At 39.1% G+C, this 15,075-nt stretch overlaps 1 protein-coding gene across 8 annotated transcripts; it reads right to left on the reverse strand.

The window, feature by feature from the left end:
- Positions 1 to 264: 264 nt before the first annotated feature.
- On the reverse strand, positions 265 to 1,958 carry LOC130138023 (GATA transcription factor 15-like). Of its 8 annotated transcripts, none has more exons than XR_008816452.1 (4): positions 1,692 to 1,958; positions 1,260 to 1,579; positions 676 to 804; positions 265 to 558 (listed from the first exon to the last, which is right to left on the reverse strand). XR_008816452.1 is itself a non-coding variant. In XM_056310908.1 (4 exons), exons 2-4 carry the CDS (start codon positions 1,375 to 1,377, stop codon positions 394 to 396), a joined length of 444 nt encoding a protein of 147 aa, XP_056166883.1. In that variant the 5' UTR covers positions 1,378 to 1,579; positions 1,771 to 1,958; the 3' UTR covers positions 265 to 393. The 8 variants fall into 8 exon arrangements, 5 of the variants coding, with proteins under 5 accessions (XP_056166883.1, XP_056166882.1, XP_056166885.1 ...); XM_056310908.1 differs by having other exon boundaries at positions 265 to 590; positions 1,771 to 1,958; XM_056310907.1 differs by having other exon boundaries at positions 265 to 590; positions 1,260 to 1,424.
- Positions 1,959 to 15,075: the final 13,117 nt, after the last annotated feature.

Genomic DNA, 15,075 nt, shown 5'->3' on the forward strand with positions numbered 1-15,075 from the left:
CACGAAACCTATTCATAAATCACTCAAAATCTAAGTTATTAGTTGATGATTGGTGACGACATTGTTGTTATAAATATTGATTTTTGATACCCCCAGCACATAGCTAGTGTAACCACAAGATGTACCAGCACTAACTTTGCATCAACAACACATAGCGGGTGCATCTTGTGCTTGCACCAGCACATACAATAGTTGGTGCAAGCGCAACCAATAAAACTAGCACACCAGCGCAACCAAAAGCAATATATAGAAATGACAAAAGCATAGACAAAATAAAGTCCATTGACATTAAATTCAATCTTTACATTTGGTTTACATTTGGTCAATTTGAATAACCAACTAGAACATCCCAACATCCAGGGGTTGGCTTCCCACCAAACAAAAACATTCAACTCAACACCTAACAATATCAACCCCATTAGTCTCTACATCAACACTTCTCTTTCTCAGGCCAAGACCCTCCGCTTCAAGGAACCGCCGTTTCTGTTGTTGCTGTGCTTCGCCTTCGTAATCTCCACTTTGATCTTGTTCAGGCCAATCACGGCCCACCTCTTCTTCCTGCTCCTGATCCCGCACGCATTGCACAGAGACTATAGGACCAAAGCACAAATCGATCATAAGCTGCGTCAAAATCAAAACAACTATCGAGTGGTGAAGTAATCTTTGCTTGCTTACAATTCTCCATCACATTGACAAACTCAACCTCAAGGGGAGCTTCACTAGTGTCAGAATCATTCAAGTCTTGAGATGAAACTTTTTTAATGCATTTTCCCTCCATGTTGACCTTCCTCATGATCTTTTCTTCTGCAAATCTCCCGCAAAATCCCAAATGTACAATATTAAAAGGGATTAAACAAAGTATTATCTCCACTTCTGGATGGAATCATTACCAAAGACAACTCCAGAGGGCCTTTTCACCCCCTTTTAGGCCAAAACTAACAGAGGCCTCAGTTACAAGTATAGAACTAACAATAACATGGTGGATCAAAAGCCCGTCATAGGCCAATGAAACTCCATATCAACAGAAAGGTTAAAGAGCTCAAAAAAGAAATTGCTTATAAAGCTTCCTTAATTGTGAAATAAAATTCCAATATAATTCAAAAAAATTTCAAAGGCATAAATTTTCTTCTTCAAAAGCAATAAGAGACACTGGTTTATGAAAGAGATGAAGTTAGAAACACGCATTGGAGCAATCTCAGAATTGCAGACAAATTAGTAGGAAAAAAACACAATGTACGGAGAAACTGATAAGACAATACCCAGAGGAGAGTTGAATTTAGTAATCGCCGAGAATTGAGGAACGGCGTGATCATCGCGGAGATCGTGATCGTCTTCAACGACGGACGATGGCTCTTCCACCTCGACACTGAATACCATCAATCCATGATTGTCTTCGAAGACGGATGATGATGGTTCTTCCACCTCTGCACCAAAACCCACAGATCCCCGAAGACCATTACTTCACCGCAAAGCAATAAAATTCAAAAAAACCCTAAACGAGAAACGAAAAGGGCAGGAGCTAATCGGCGCATATCTTCTTCCCCTCCATCGAAGCTCCATCGGAACAATCCGTCGATCCCTGCAACAATAGTGAACCAAATTGAGTGATTTTAGCCGCTTAACCAACGCAAGAATTTCGAGATCTCGACGAGATGGTCTTGCACGAATTCTCGATCAGTGCGACCACTAACCTTTTCACCCAGATCTGGCATTTGCGTCAACTCTCCGTAAGATCTAGCAGCTCTTCGAATCTGGCAAAGTACGACAAACCTTAGCGACTGCCGAGAGACGACCCCCAAGCATCGGGATTAGGGGCGAAGAAGCAATCGCACTGTTGAATCTACTTAGCAGAAGTAGGAAGAAGGAGTTAAAAGCGAATCAAACCCAGAATGAGGGATCGAGAGAGAGAGGGGTCAGTGATGATCTTGAGGAAGCCAAAAATGGAGCCGAAAAGCACACACAAAGCAAGAGAGAGAGAGCGAGACTCTATAGAGAGAGGGTTAAAATCCACGTGGATTGGATTTTTTTAACAAATATGCCAACTCCCACTTATTTTTTTTATTATAAAAGCCACGTAATTATTTTGGCCGGAATTTCTCGCTGTTGGCACTTAAGTGATCGTTTTTTCTCCGATTTGACACTTAAGTGAGCCGGTGAGAACTTTTGGTACTAAAGTGAGCGCCGTATATAACTTTTGGCACTTCTAGTGTTCTTCTTCCGGAAATAATCAAAATAATCGTCAAAATAATCGAAATGAAATAAACAACTTAGCAAAGCAGAATGGTCAGCAAAATGGACCATTGCCAAATCTTGAGAATAAGGCCTATTGGTGCAGTTGTACCACCAGTTGGAGCAAATATTCCCTATACTTCTAATACGTCGATCAATGCTAATTTAGATAATTAGGTAAGACTAGCATTACCTTCTAGGCGGCGAGATGGTCGGTCGAGTCCACAATTGACCCTGGAGTAGTACACCGATGAAGTTCAGTGACACTTTATGTTGGGATATGGGTGTTATCTGACCCGTATGTAGCAATCTTTATCCTGAATGGATTGATAACCACTCTTTTTCTACTTTTGACTTCCAACAGCATTGTCCTAGTCTATCTTACACTCAATCTCAATCCTTTTGGTATATGACCCGTCAGTTGGTAATGGCTGCTCTAATGGTACACTTCAATATATACACCATATTCCCTCTAAATTGCACAGTTTATATATCAAGAATAACAACATGTATTCTCTCTATTTTCATCACAGCCATCATCGTAATGGCCTAATTCCATATCAAAGCGGTCATTATGACTACTTATTCGTATGCATATGTCGCGACCTACCTCTGAAGGGCCGAACTCGATGAAGCGATTCTAGAGGTAAGTGTTTATGAAATGGCTCGTATGGTACATCATAAAAGACAGCTTATCGAAGCGTCAATCTTTTAATCATTTATACGGTCCATTGATCATGAACGTGGATTTTCCTTAAATTCATACCTCGCGTGACAAGGGATTGATTTTATCTTTTTTAGGAGTCACCACTAGCTTAGGTCGGGGGTCAGCTAGAATACCCAACCGAAACGCGGGAGTTTCGTTTCGGTTTCTATGAAAACCAGAGATCATGGGTTTGGGGACTAGCTTACATTAATGTTTCTACTAACGCCCTTTCGATACCGTTAAACTTATCATGGTTGTTATCTAAGTTGTCATGCATTTTTTTTTTTTTACCATTTTCAATGCCAAAGTCTTAGTCCACTAGGTGATCATGCATTTTGTTTTTTTGTATTTTTCATTAGGTTCTAAACTAGTCCTATCTTAGTCTAGAAAAGAAAAGAAACAAACAATTGATTTAAAAAGATGGTACATAAAGTAAACACCCAATGTATTTAAAAGGCGAGCTAATCTAAGTGTGAGAAAGGAAAACCCGTAACTCGTCGCGTATTTATTACAACACGGATATAAAACCCGAGACATGGTTGGGTATCAAATGATATACAAAAAGAGACCGAATTGGACATTGGTCTTTGACCACCCTCTTCGAAGTTGTTTGGCCATCTCCTCCATGGACTACCTCGAAGGTGTCGGTTTTATATTCGAATCATTCATTTCATGTACAACATGCAAACAAACACGTAAGACAAAGCAAGTGCAAGCAAATCATCAATCCAAAACGGGCCTCGGGATCGGTCTTTGTCTTCCACACATTCCGATTGTCCCACCCACTTAATCATCTAACATTGATTGATTAATGGTTAACGATAATGAGCCACCATTTGCATTGGCAAAATGATGACTCATATCGGTTAACCCTAAAGTCGGGGTTCTAAGTGATCACCGTAGGCTACCCGTCGAACATGCATCGAGTCTAGACATACATCTAACAATCACATGCACAACAATGGGTAAAGCATGCATTTAGGCCCATGGGCCTTGTTTTTCAATCAATCAAGCAATGGGAAGTGGGCCTTGTTAATAAGACCATTTTTCACAATTCTTGCCCGATTTTTTCGAAAATCAACATTTAATTCGGAATGACAGACTGAACCCGGTTTTGTTAGGGATTTTAAAATAAAGGCAGGGAAAATAACAAACGCTATCCAAACCGCGTGAAAATTTTTAGGCAGTTAGGATTCCCTGTTTTTAACAACTTTCATATGTTTAGTGTTTGCTAAAAAGCCCCCTAATTTTTTTTATAAAATTCGATTTTTACCGAGGACTCATCTGCAAACTGTTTTTTAGGCCGAGAGGACCTTATCCAAAATTTCCAGTCTACATAATAAGACCCTAATGAACAATTTTGTAGTTTTGAGTTTTTGCAAAAAAGGACACTAAACTTATCAAATTCGGAGAAACATGTTTTGAAGTTCAAAGAAAGGAATTTTAGATCTGGACACAGAATCTGATTAAATCATAAAAAATTCCTTTGAACATTCAAATGAACTCCGATTTTGATAAAAATTGGTACCATAAGAGATCTCTGGATCTCAGTGTGAAATTTTGTGAAGAACACTTTTCTAGATTTTGAACACATGAATTTACAAAAAATTGAAGAACACATGAAGGTTCTTTAGGAACCCATCTATTACAGAGAAGAAACCTAAATCATGACGCTAATCGTCCTGTCCTAACATGCATGGAATTTTATGAAATTTTTATGGTAGACAGATCTGAATGTGTTTTACGAATTTCATGAGGAAAGTTTTCTCAAATAACGAACGTAGAAAATCAGAAAAATCACCAAACAGAGTAAGGTCAATCAGCAGTTCATAAAAACAGAACATATTATCAACATTACAGCTTCTGATCTCAACTTTCGAAGGAGTTTTAACCTAGCAAACGATATCCGTTCTAGGCGTATAACCTATCAAATTGAAGCTTAAGACGTATTCTACGACTCTCTAGTTTAACGCTTTCGAGATTTCGACATTTCCAAGGTCATACCAGCATCACAAGCATACTGACTCATCAGGATCCAAGAATCACGAAATCGATCTTACCTTGTGTAATGACACTTTGACGTACAACCGAGTGATCCGGCATCCGTATTTAGCTCAAGGACACCATGGAGTAGCCTCAGAAAGCTCGACGAACCTCTGAGAACAAAGTGTGCAAATCAAAGTGAGAATCGAATTGGTTTACTCAAATGAGCAATCAACAAGAAATTAAGGCTCCGTTCGTTTGGCGGAAAATATTCTCCCGGAAAATATTTTCCGGATTTTCCGATGTTCGGGGGGCGGAAAACGTTTTCTGTGGGAAAATATTTTCCTTCCCCCCTCACAAAATAGCCTAAGTCTATGGAAAATGACTTCCGCTTCTTCAAAAGCGGAAATCATTTTCCGGAGCTTCTTCTTCTTCTTCTTCTTCACTGAGGTCGCCGGCCGCCGCCGGTCGCCGCCGCCGGTCGCCGCCGGCCTGCCCCGCCGCTCGCCGCCGGCGAAAAATATTTTCCGAAACTTTTTCATATTGATCACCGAACATCGGAAAATTATGTTCCGGGAAAAAATTTTCCAGGAAAATGACTTCCGGGAAAATATTTTCCAAAAGAGAATATTTTCCGCTAAACGAACGGAGCCTAAGTGAAAGGAAGTGTTCCGGTGGCTTTTTCGGCAAAGGCAAGCCACTATAGCCTCGGGATGGAGTTGAGGAAGCTAGTTGTAGGTCTCGGACCGTCGTGGAGGGTCGCTGGACTGCCGAAATCGCCGGTTAAATCGGCAGGAAGAGATCGCCGGCTTAGTTGCTGGTGATGTGACCGAGAAACAAACGGCACCGGTTCGGGGAGCTCTGGCCACTGGCGGTGGTGGTTGACCTTGCAACTGGCCTTGGGATGCTAGTGAGGCGGCGGCACGCTGGGAATCGGTCGGACCGGGCGTGACAATGTCTGGCTGAGAGAGAGAGAGAGAGAGAGAGAGAGAGAGAGAGAGAGAGAGAGAGAGAGAGAGAGAGAGAGAGAGAGAGAGAGAGAGAGTGAGTTTGAAAATGAGCCCCCTTTTGATTTTTGGAGGGAAAATCCTTATATACCTCTCCCAAGTTTGAATGCTAGCCCTTGGATTGATCAAATGGCTCAAATTGCTTCCTTAAGAGTTAAGGATATTGTTTAAGGGCTAAGGATAGATGACATGGCACAATGGATGGCTATGATGCACTCTTAATGAATGGCCATGATTGTTTGCTTAATCCCTAAGGAAATTTGCTTAACCCTTAAGGAAATTGGCTAAAATTTGATTATAGGGGCATTTTTGTAATTTCACTAGGGATATTTTAGTAATTTTGGACATAGGGGGACTGGCTGGCCTTGGCTGGTCGGAATGGATTGCCGGTCGCCGGAATTTTGGCAGGGAAACAGCCAGCCTGATTGGGCCAGTTCAATTCCAGTCAAACCGGGTTGAACCGGTTGGACCAGTTTGACCCGAGTTCAACCAAGTTGAACCGGTTCGGTTTTTGGCTCAATTTTGTTCCAATTTTATGTAATCTCATCCCTATCAGGATTGATTGGCCCAATTGAGTTGAATTTAATTAAATTGGATTGAACCAATTTGAAATACAAGTACAAATTGATCAAATTTGACTTGTTTGGCCCAATTGCACTTCAATTTGAGTTAAATTGCATTGCTAAGCTAGACTAATGAACTTAATTCGTCAAATTGGATGTTAGTCTAGAATGGGCGAAATTGAATTGCACTAATTGAGCCAATTACTTTTTGATTTCTCAATCATTGGATCACTAGATTGGTCAAAATTGGCTCAAATTCATGTGAATTTTCCGAAATTGATTTTGGATTTGAGTTTCATATAAGAAATTAGGTTCATCCATGTCTCAATTTTGCAAATCCTGAAGAACTGACTGGAATCCCTAATTAGGGCTCAAATTGGGGTTTTTTTATCCTTGATTTGGAATTCTAAAATTGATTTGAAAATTGAATGTAATACGACCTCTAGATCAAATGTTGTGAAGGAAACTATCCTAAAAAATGACTAGAAATGAAGTACTTTCATTTTGGTAGATTTGAACCAAATTCCCCAAATTGAGGAAAAGTTGATTCTAAACCGATTTTTGTAAAATTGATAGTGCCAAAGTGAAATTAAGCTAAAAATGAGATGATTTGGGGGTTTTGAATTTTTTCAATTTTTTTGGACAAAGTGTTGACCAAAAGTCAACATTTTAGTACTTATACACAAAAATGCCAATTAATGGGTTAAATTTTGAATTTTTTTAAAATTGATTGTGCATAAGTGAAATTGACACTATTTTGAGGTTTTTCATGCAAAAAATCAAATTTTGACTTAGGAATGACTTTTCGGTCAAAGTTTGACCAACAGTCAATTCAAAATTCAACTCTTTGACTTTTTGAAATTAAAATGCAAAAAGCTAGAAAATGAATGGCTAATGCTAATTCAAATACTAAATGAGTCTTTTTGATTGAGAATTGAGTTCTATCACAATCAGAAACCCTAATATCAAGGTTTTACCTTTTCAAGACGCGTCGGCTAAAAATCAAGTGTTAACAGCTGCCCCTCTTTAAGAGAGAGTTCAAAGAGGTTCTTCTCAAAGACTAAATGATACCTATGATTTTTAGTTGACCCCACTAAAGGAAAATAACAAAATGAATGACATTTGATTAGAGGACGTACCTTTGAAACTTACCTCGAGCCTTGGTATTGATCTCACCCTTGATGTTCTCATCTCTCTCTTGATCATGTAGTGTGAATGGGAAGGAAAGATGGGAAAGAAAAGAAGGGGGGTAATTTCTAAGAATAGGTTTTGACTAAAGGTGGGAAGTCTTACCATGTAACAACGGGTTTCGACTAGAAAGGTAGTCTTATCGTGTAACAATGGATTTTGACTAAAAGGGGAAAGTTTCACCATTCAACAATAGGTATCGACTAAGGAAGGAAAGTCTCACCATTCAACAATGGGTATCGACTAAGGAAGGAAAGTCTCACCATTCAACAATGGATATTGACTAAAGAAGGAATAGTCTTATCGTGTAACAACGGATTTCGACTAAGGAGGGTGAATCGGTCATGGATACTAATGTTCACCATGTCGACTCGAAAAGGAATGGTCATGAGTGTGAAAGTACAACCTGCCGATTTGAAGAGGTCACAGGCGTGAAAGCTCATCATGCCATGCCTAATTTGAAAGGGATAATCCACTAGGGAGGGTGAAAATCCATTGCATTTGGGGAACTTGGATTCAGGAAATTCTGCAAGTTGCAACTACTTAGATATCGAAGATCCAAAGTTACAAACTTGCATACACTTGGAAAGACTATTAAAAAGGAATCATTCAAGGTTGCATAATCAAACCAACCAAGAAGTTCAACCAATTTTTGTGATAACATGACTTTGAATGTCATTCGAGCGATTGCCAGTCAATTGTTCGATAGATATCATCAATTTATCGAAACTCCTTTAAAGGAAAGCCTTGAACAAGATGATTTTGATCTATTTAAAAGAGTTTGTTAAAAATGCCAAGTTGGAATGCCTTAATAAAAAAGGTCTTCTCACAATGGCTCTCAAAAAGGGCTTTTGATCCCATCCATTGATGTGGGATTTCAACTTCGATCACTGCGGATACCTCACATAACTTATGTCAAAGGCCTTCGGAAGTATTCGTAGTGAATACAATTTGATCAATCAAAAAGGTCTTTTCAAAGGACCATAATATAGGTATGGTCATGGGCTTACACAAAGGATTGTCGCTTTGAGGCCAAGAAAGGAATGTCAAATAATATCTTCATCGGGTCTACAAGTCAAGAACGTTGAAGATAAGATAAGATAGGATTGCTTCCACTCCTTCAAGCGGTAGCTTCTTTGTGAAATCTTCATGTCCACTTAAACCATCTCAATCGGATGAGACTTCGGAGAGGGTTGTAATGTGGGTTCAGGGTGAGGCTCAAAAGGCTTGAAATTTTTGGAAAAGGATTTGAAAAGAAATGGTGATTATCTTGGCATCATTACCAAATTATTCAATCTTGATGCGATTGGACTCTTGAAACTTGTCTCGAGAGTCTATTTTTTCTTGCAACACATGAGCTTTGCTCTTTTCTAAGCATCTTTTGCAATTGGAATTTTGTTTTCATCATAAGCGTATTGCTTTTTGCTTTTGCTTTTGCTTTTGATGCATTTTCTTTTTCATGAGCATCGGTCTTGCTTTTACTAGGCATTCAGCTTTTTCATGCCCCTGGTATTTATCTTTTGAGCTCTTAGGACTCTCGAGACATTTTTCATATATTCACCAATTTTTCATATTTTCTTAGTAAATTATATACATTGCCCCAATGTGGGGAGATAATCACCATTTGGGCTTTGAAATGAACATGTTTAAGGCTCAACTTGGCTAAGCAAGAGATATAAGTGTTTGGGTAGAGGAAAAATGCTCTTCTTCACTTTGGGATGCTTCAAGTTTCCATGAAGATCCACCTGTAGTTACTACAAAAAGGTTGATGCAAGTGAAAGAAATAAAATCTTTCTTAATCTTTTTGCTCTAAAAATGATCAACCAAAATCTTCTAACTTGCCCCAATGTGGGGTGGTTCTTGACATTTAAATGCCTTTTATCATTTCAATCCATGTATTCAATGCGAACAAATCCTATGCCCTAAGACAAAGGTTTAATTTTTTCGCTCAACTCTCAAAACTGTATAGGGATGTGTTTGGATTGGGCTTGCCTTTTGTCATCTTTAATGCTTCAACTTGGCATGACTAACATTCCCTTTTGTTTCGTAAAAAAAAATCATTTGCTTAAGTTATCCTTCGTGGGGATTTTTGATGCATGATGTGTTTAACAATGTATGGTTGAACAACCATTTCAAGAATGTCATTCTTTATAATCATGTTTTTGATTTTGCTTTGCAAACTTTGAAAGGTCTTTTTTGAAAAGCATCATCAAAGAGTACTTTTTCCAAAGGATTGTTCACCTACTCCACAATGGGTAGTTGACAGCACGGAGGTTATGTCGATGTATAATTCTTGACACAACGTCTCCTTTGAGTTTGATCTTTGCAAGAGTGGCGTTTCCTATACAAAAGGAAGGAAACAATGTCCGAGAATTATATTGGAAAGAAATAAATTGGAATGATACAATTTACTCTTTCGCTTGATTCCATATCGGAAAACACCTCCAATTTCCTTGAGAATGTTTCGATACCTACAAAGTGAACAAATGCATTTATGCGATGTATGCATAATATGCATGATGCAAGTGATCTAAAAGTGACTCGGTCTTGCTCAAAAAATGGCTTCACGGCCTTTCATTCATGGAAAATATTTCTTGACAGCATCTGCATTTAGAGGATTCGGTAACTCTTGACCATCTTGTTCAATAAGAAGTAAGGCTCCACCGGATAAGACCTTCTTTACAACATATGGGCTCTCGTAATTTGGGGTGAACTTCCAGGGAGGATCCAATTTGTTAGACAAAACCTTCTTTAGCACAAGATCATTAACCTCAAAGTGCCTCGGTCGAACATTGCAGTTGAAGGACTTTGCTACTCGCATTTGGTAGCTTTGTCCATGACATAAAACTTTCAACCTCTTTTCGTCAATCATGTTCAATTGTTCATATCTCTGTTGAACTCATTTAGCTTCGGGAAGTTTCAATTGCGAGAGTACTCTTAGTGAAGGAATTTCCACTTCCACGAGTAAAATGGCCTCCATTCCATATACGAGCAAGAATGGAGTTGCCCTAGTTGAAGTACAAATTGAAGTTTGATATGCCATTAGTGCATATGGCAATCGTTCGTGCCAATCACGATAATTCTCGGTAGTCTTTGACAAAATTTTCTTAATATTCTTGTTTGCCGCTTCCACAGCTCCATTCATTTGTGAGCGATATGGTGAAGAATTCAAGTGACGAACGCGAAACTCGTTAAGCAATTCATCTACTATCTTGTTGTTCAAATTAGATCCATTGTCGGTGATGATTACTTCTAGAACTCCATATCGAGCAATGATATCACGACGGATGAATTTTGCCACATTCTTTGCAGTGACATTGGCATATGAATTCGCTTCAATCCATTTGGTGAAGTAGTCTATGGCCACCAAAATGAAACAATGCCCATTTGAAGCTTTAGGATTGATTGGTTTGATAACATCAATGCTCCACATAGAAAAGGGCCATGCTTCGGACATTTGATGTAATTCACTTGGAGGGGCATTAATCTTGTCCCCATAAACCTGGCATTGATGGCAATATCGTACGTGTTGAATGTAGTCCGTCTCCATTGTCAACAAATAATATCCAAGTCTCATGATCTTCTTTGTTAAGAGGTGACCATTCATGTGACTCTCCTTCGTGTATCTCCTTTATCAACTGATTGGCTCCTTTGGCGTCCATGCACCTTAGCAAGACCGAATCGAAGGATCTTTTATAAAGAGCGTCTCCACTGACAAAGAATTTTGACCCCAATTTCATCAAATACTTTCTATTGGATGCTTGACTCCCTTGGGGAAATGTCCCTTTTTGGAGATAGGTTATGATATCGTAATACCATGGCTCACCATCGGGTTCCTCTTCAATCACCATGCAATAAGCCGAGCGTTCAAGCATTTCAATTTTGAGGGGATCAATGTCCAATCCATTCATGACTTGAAACATTGATGACAAGGTTGCCAAAGTATTGGCAAATTGATTTTGAGACCTTGGTAGATACTTGAGAGATATCTCTTCAAATTCTTCCATCAATTCTCCAAGGAATTTATGATATGGAATCAATTTTGAATTGCGCGTTTGCCATTCACCTTTGGTTTGAAGAATGATGAGTGTGAAATCACCATAAACTTGTAATCTCCTCACCTTTATATCAATGGCAAGTTGTAAGCTAATGATACAAGCTTCATATTCCAAGATATTATTGGTACATGGGAAGATAAACTTTACAGCGACGGGATAATGTTGACCCATTAGGGAGATGAGGACTGCCCCAATGCCCGAATCGGATAGGTTGATGGCACCATCAAATACGTGATCCATTTGTCATGTGTAATCAAAAGAATGCGTTCGTTCGCAAGATCAACTCCATTAGGGCCTTTTGATTGCTTTGAATTTTCGGCTAGCATATCAGCTATGGCTCGACCTTTGACGGATTTTTGTGCCATAGTTTGTATATCAAAATCGAAGATGAGAACTTGCCATTTGGCTAATTTTCCAACCAAAGCGGGCTTCTCCAAGAGGTACTTGATTTGATCGTTCTCGATCACCAACAAGACTTGATAATAAAGTGTATATTGACGTAACCGATGTAATACCCATACCAACGCTACACACGTTTTTTCAACTTCGGAGTAATTCATCTCGGAGGTGGAAAACTTCTTGCTAAGATAGTATATCGCATACTCCCTTCTGTCTCTTGATCTCTTTTGGACTAGCACGGCTCCCAATGATTCGTCATAAATAGTCAAGTAGAGAATTAACGGTACTCCACGGGTTGGCAACACCAAAACGGGTGGATGTGAAACATATTGCTTTATCTCTTCAAAAGCGTTATGACATTCGGCATATCATTCTACTTTGGTATTCTTCTTTAAAAGTTTGAAGAATGGCTTCGTCGTCTCGGATAATTGAGAAATGAATCTAGCAACATAGTTCAATCTTCCTATTAAGCTTCTCACTTCTTTGACAGTAGAAGGAGCTTTTAAATCACATATGACTTTGACATTTAATGGATCAATTTCGATTTCTCGGTTACTAACCATAATCCCAATAGCTTCCCAGACTTTGACCTAAACACACACTTTGCGGGGTTGAGCCTTAACTTGAATTTCCGAAGACCATCAAATAGCTTCTTCAAAATTTGAATGTGATCTTCACCATGTCTTGACTTAGCAATCATGTCATCTACATACACTTCGATCTCTTTATGCATCATATCATGAAATAGCGTAACCATCGCTCTTTGGTATGTTGCCTCTGCATTCTTCAAGCCAAAGGGCATAACCTTATAATAGAAAGTCCCCCATGGAGTGATGAAGGAAGTTTTGCTTTTGTCTTCTTCTTTCATTCGAATTTAGTTGTATCTGGAGAATCCATCCATAAAAGAGAATAATTCAAATCCCGCCATGCTATCAAACAAAATGTCAATATGTGGCAATGGGAAATTATCTTTTGGACTGGCTCGATTCAAGTCTCGGTAATTAACATATACTCAAACTTGATCATCTTTCTTCATAACAGGGACAATATTCACAATCCAGTCAGAATAATGGGTTACTTCAATGAAGTCCACCTTGAGTAGCTTCATGACTTCTTCTTCGATCTTTTTGGATAACACTGGCTTCGTTCTCCTAAGCTTTTGATTTTTAGGTGGCACATTAGGATCAATCGGCAACACATGCTCCACAATTTCGGGGTCCAAACCCAACATGTCAGCGTAAGACCAAGCAAACACATCTTGATACTCCTTTAAGAATTCAATCATTCTTTTGGCTTCGACTTCGAAGTGATTGTCTGTTCAGCAGTGAGAGGTTTAGATTCTTCATGGCGAGTCAATTCTTGTTTAATGCATTTCTGATCATCCTCATAATCTGATTTAGAAGAATTCTCATCATACAACTCCGAGTCACATATGTGTCTATCGTGAGCATGCAAAATATCATGCCTGAGAAGCAATATAGAGCATTAGTATGTTGATAACAAGTGCAAATGCATGGCATTTTTGAAAATCATTTTCAAAAATAGTTTTTGAAAAAAGATGATTAGGAACTCGTCATCATATTATTAGACATCCTCATTTCACAAAAAATTAGAAACTAGGAAGCATGTGGAAGTCTATGCCTCAAAGCATCATCATAGGAATGGTTTGGTGTACTTTCACATGTCCTTAATAAAACGTGCATATGCTTTTATTGAAATTCAAATGATAAGGCCGTATTACAACATATGCTACCTTGAACCAACGGCTCAAGATCCAAGTGTTCGTTACAAATCAAAGATTGAATTGAAAGAATTAATTGAGCTAACAAATTGATCTCATACAGGGGAAAACAAATGAAGCAATAACAAATGCAATAATTTTAAAGGAAGGGTAAGAAGCATCCCTACTCAGTAAGGTTGGTAGGTGTTTTAGATGATTCGGCTTCATCATAGGCCAAGATTGCGCCAATAAGGTGTTCATCAAATAAATCCGCCATGAACACAAAGGAGATCTCTTCCTCTTGTAACATCACGGGAAGTCCAGGAAATGTTTCCTTTAGCGATTGAGGTAAAAGTCTTTGTCAACCGTTCACCTTTCCATTTTTGCTTTTATTGTTACCTTGGCCTTCATGGCTTCCATGGTAACCTACGCCTTTCTTGTCTTTTTTCATGATGGCGTCAATCGGCTTTAGGATGCCTTGGGAATGCTTGCCCAAGCTTTTTCCAAGAGCATACTCATTTTCAAGCAACACCTTGCTAGACATAATAGCAGGCTTTGACATTTGAGGAGTTTGCATAATTGCTCCAACGGGTACATGTGCAATGGAAACCAACTTGAAGGAATGGTAACTCGATTCTTCCTTGATTTCAAGCTCAACATATGGAATGGCGGTGTCATGGAACACCTTGAAATCCATCTAGCCATGTATGGTTATGAGCTTGCCATCCACCACGAAGCTCACCTTTTGAAGAAGACTTGAGGGCACAGCTCCGGCGGTGTGAATCCACGGTCTACCAAGAAGCAAGCTAAAGTTGCTTGGTATGTTGAGGACTTAGAAAGTGAGTGAGAAAAGAACAGGCTCAATCATGAGTTCCACCTCAATTTCGCCTATGGTTTCTTTCTTCGTTCCGTCGAATGCTCGCACGGGCATCTTAGCGGCACGGAGTCTTTCTTCATTTACTCCCAATCATCGTAACGTGGCCAGTGGGTACATGTTCAAAGCCGAGCCATTATTAATAAGGACTCGTGACAAAAGTGTATCACAATGCTTCACGGATTTGTATAACACCTTAGAATGAGAATGTTCCTCGGGAGGAAAGTCTTCATCGAAAAATGAGATTTGATCTTTTAGAAGGATTGCCCCAACAAACTCTTCTAGTTGGGTATCATTGATGGACTCGAGTATATGAACTTCGTTCAACACCTTAAGCAAGGCATTTTT

This window comes from Syzygium oleosum, unplaced genomic scaffold, assembly GCF_021117445.2.
Source record: "Syzygium oleosum isolate NSW1041296 unplaced genomic scaffold, Sole_v2.1 Sole_v2.04, whole genome shotgun sequence".
In the NCBI taxonomy this organism is placed as follows: Eukaryota; Viridiplantae; Streptophyta; class Magnoliopsida; order Myrtales; family Myrtaceae; genus Syzygium; species Syzygium oleosum.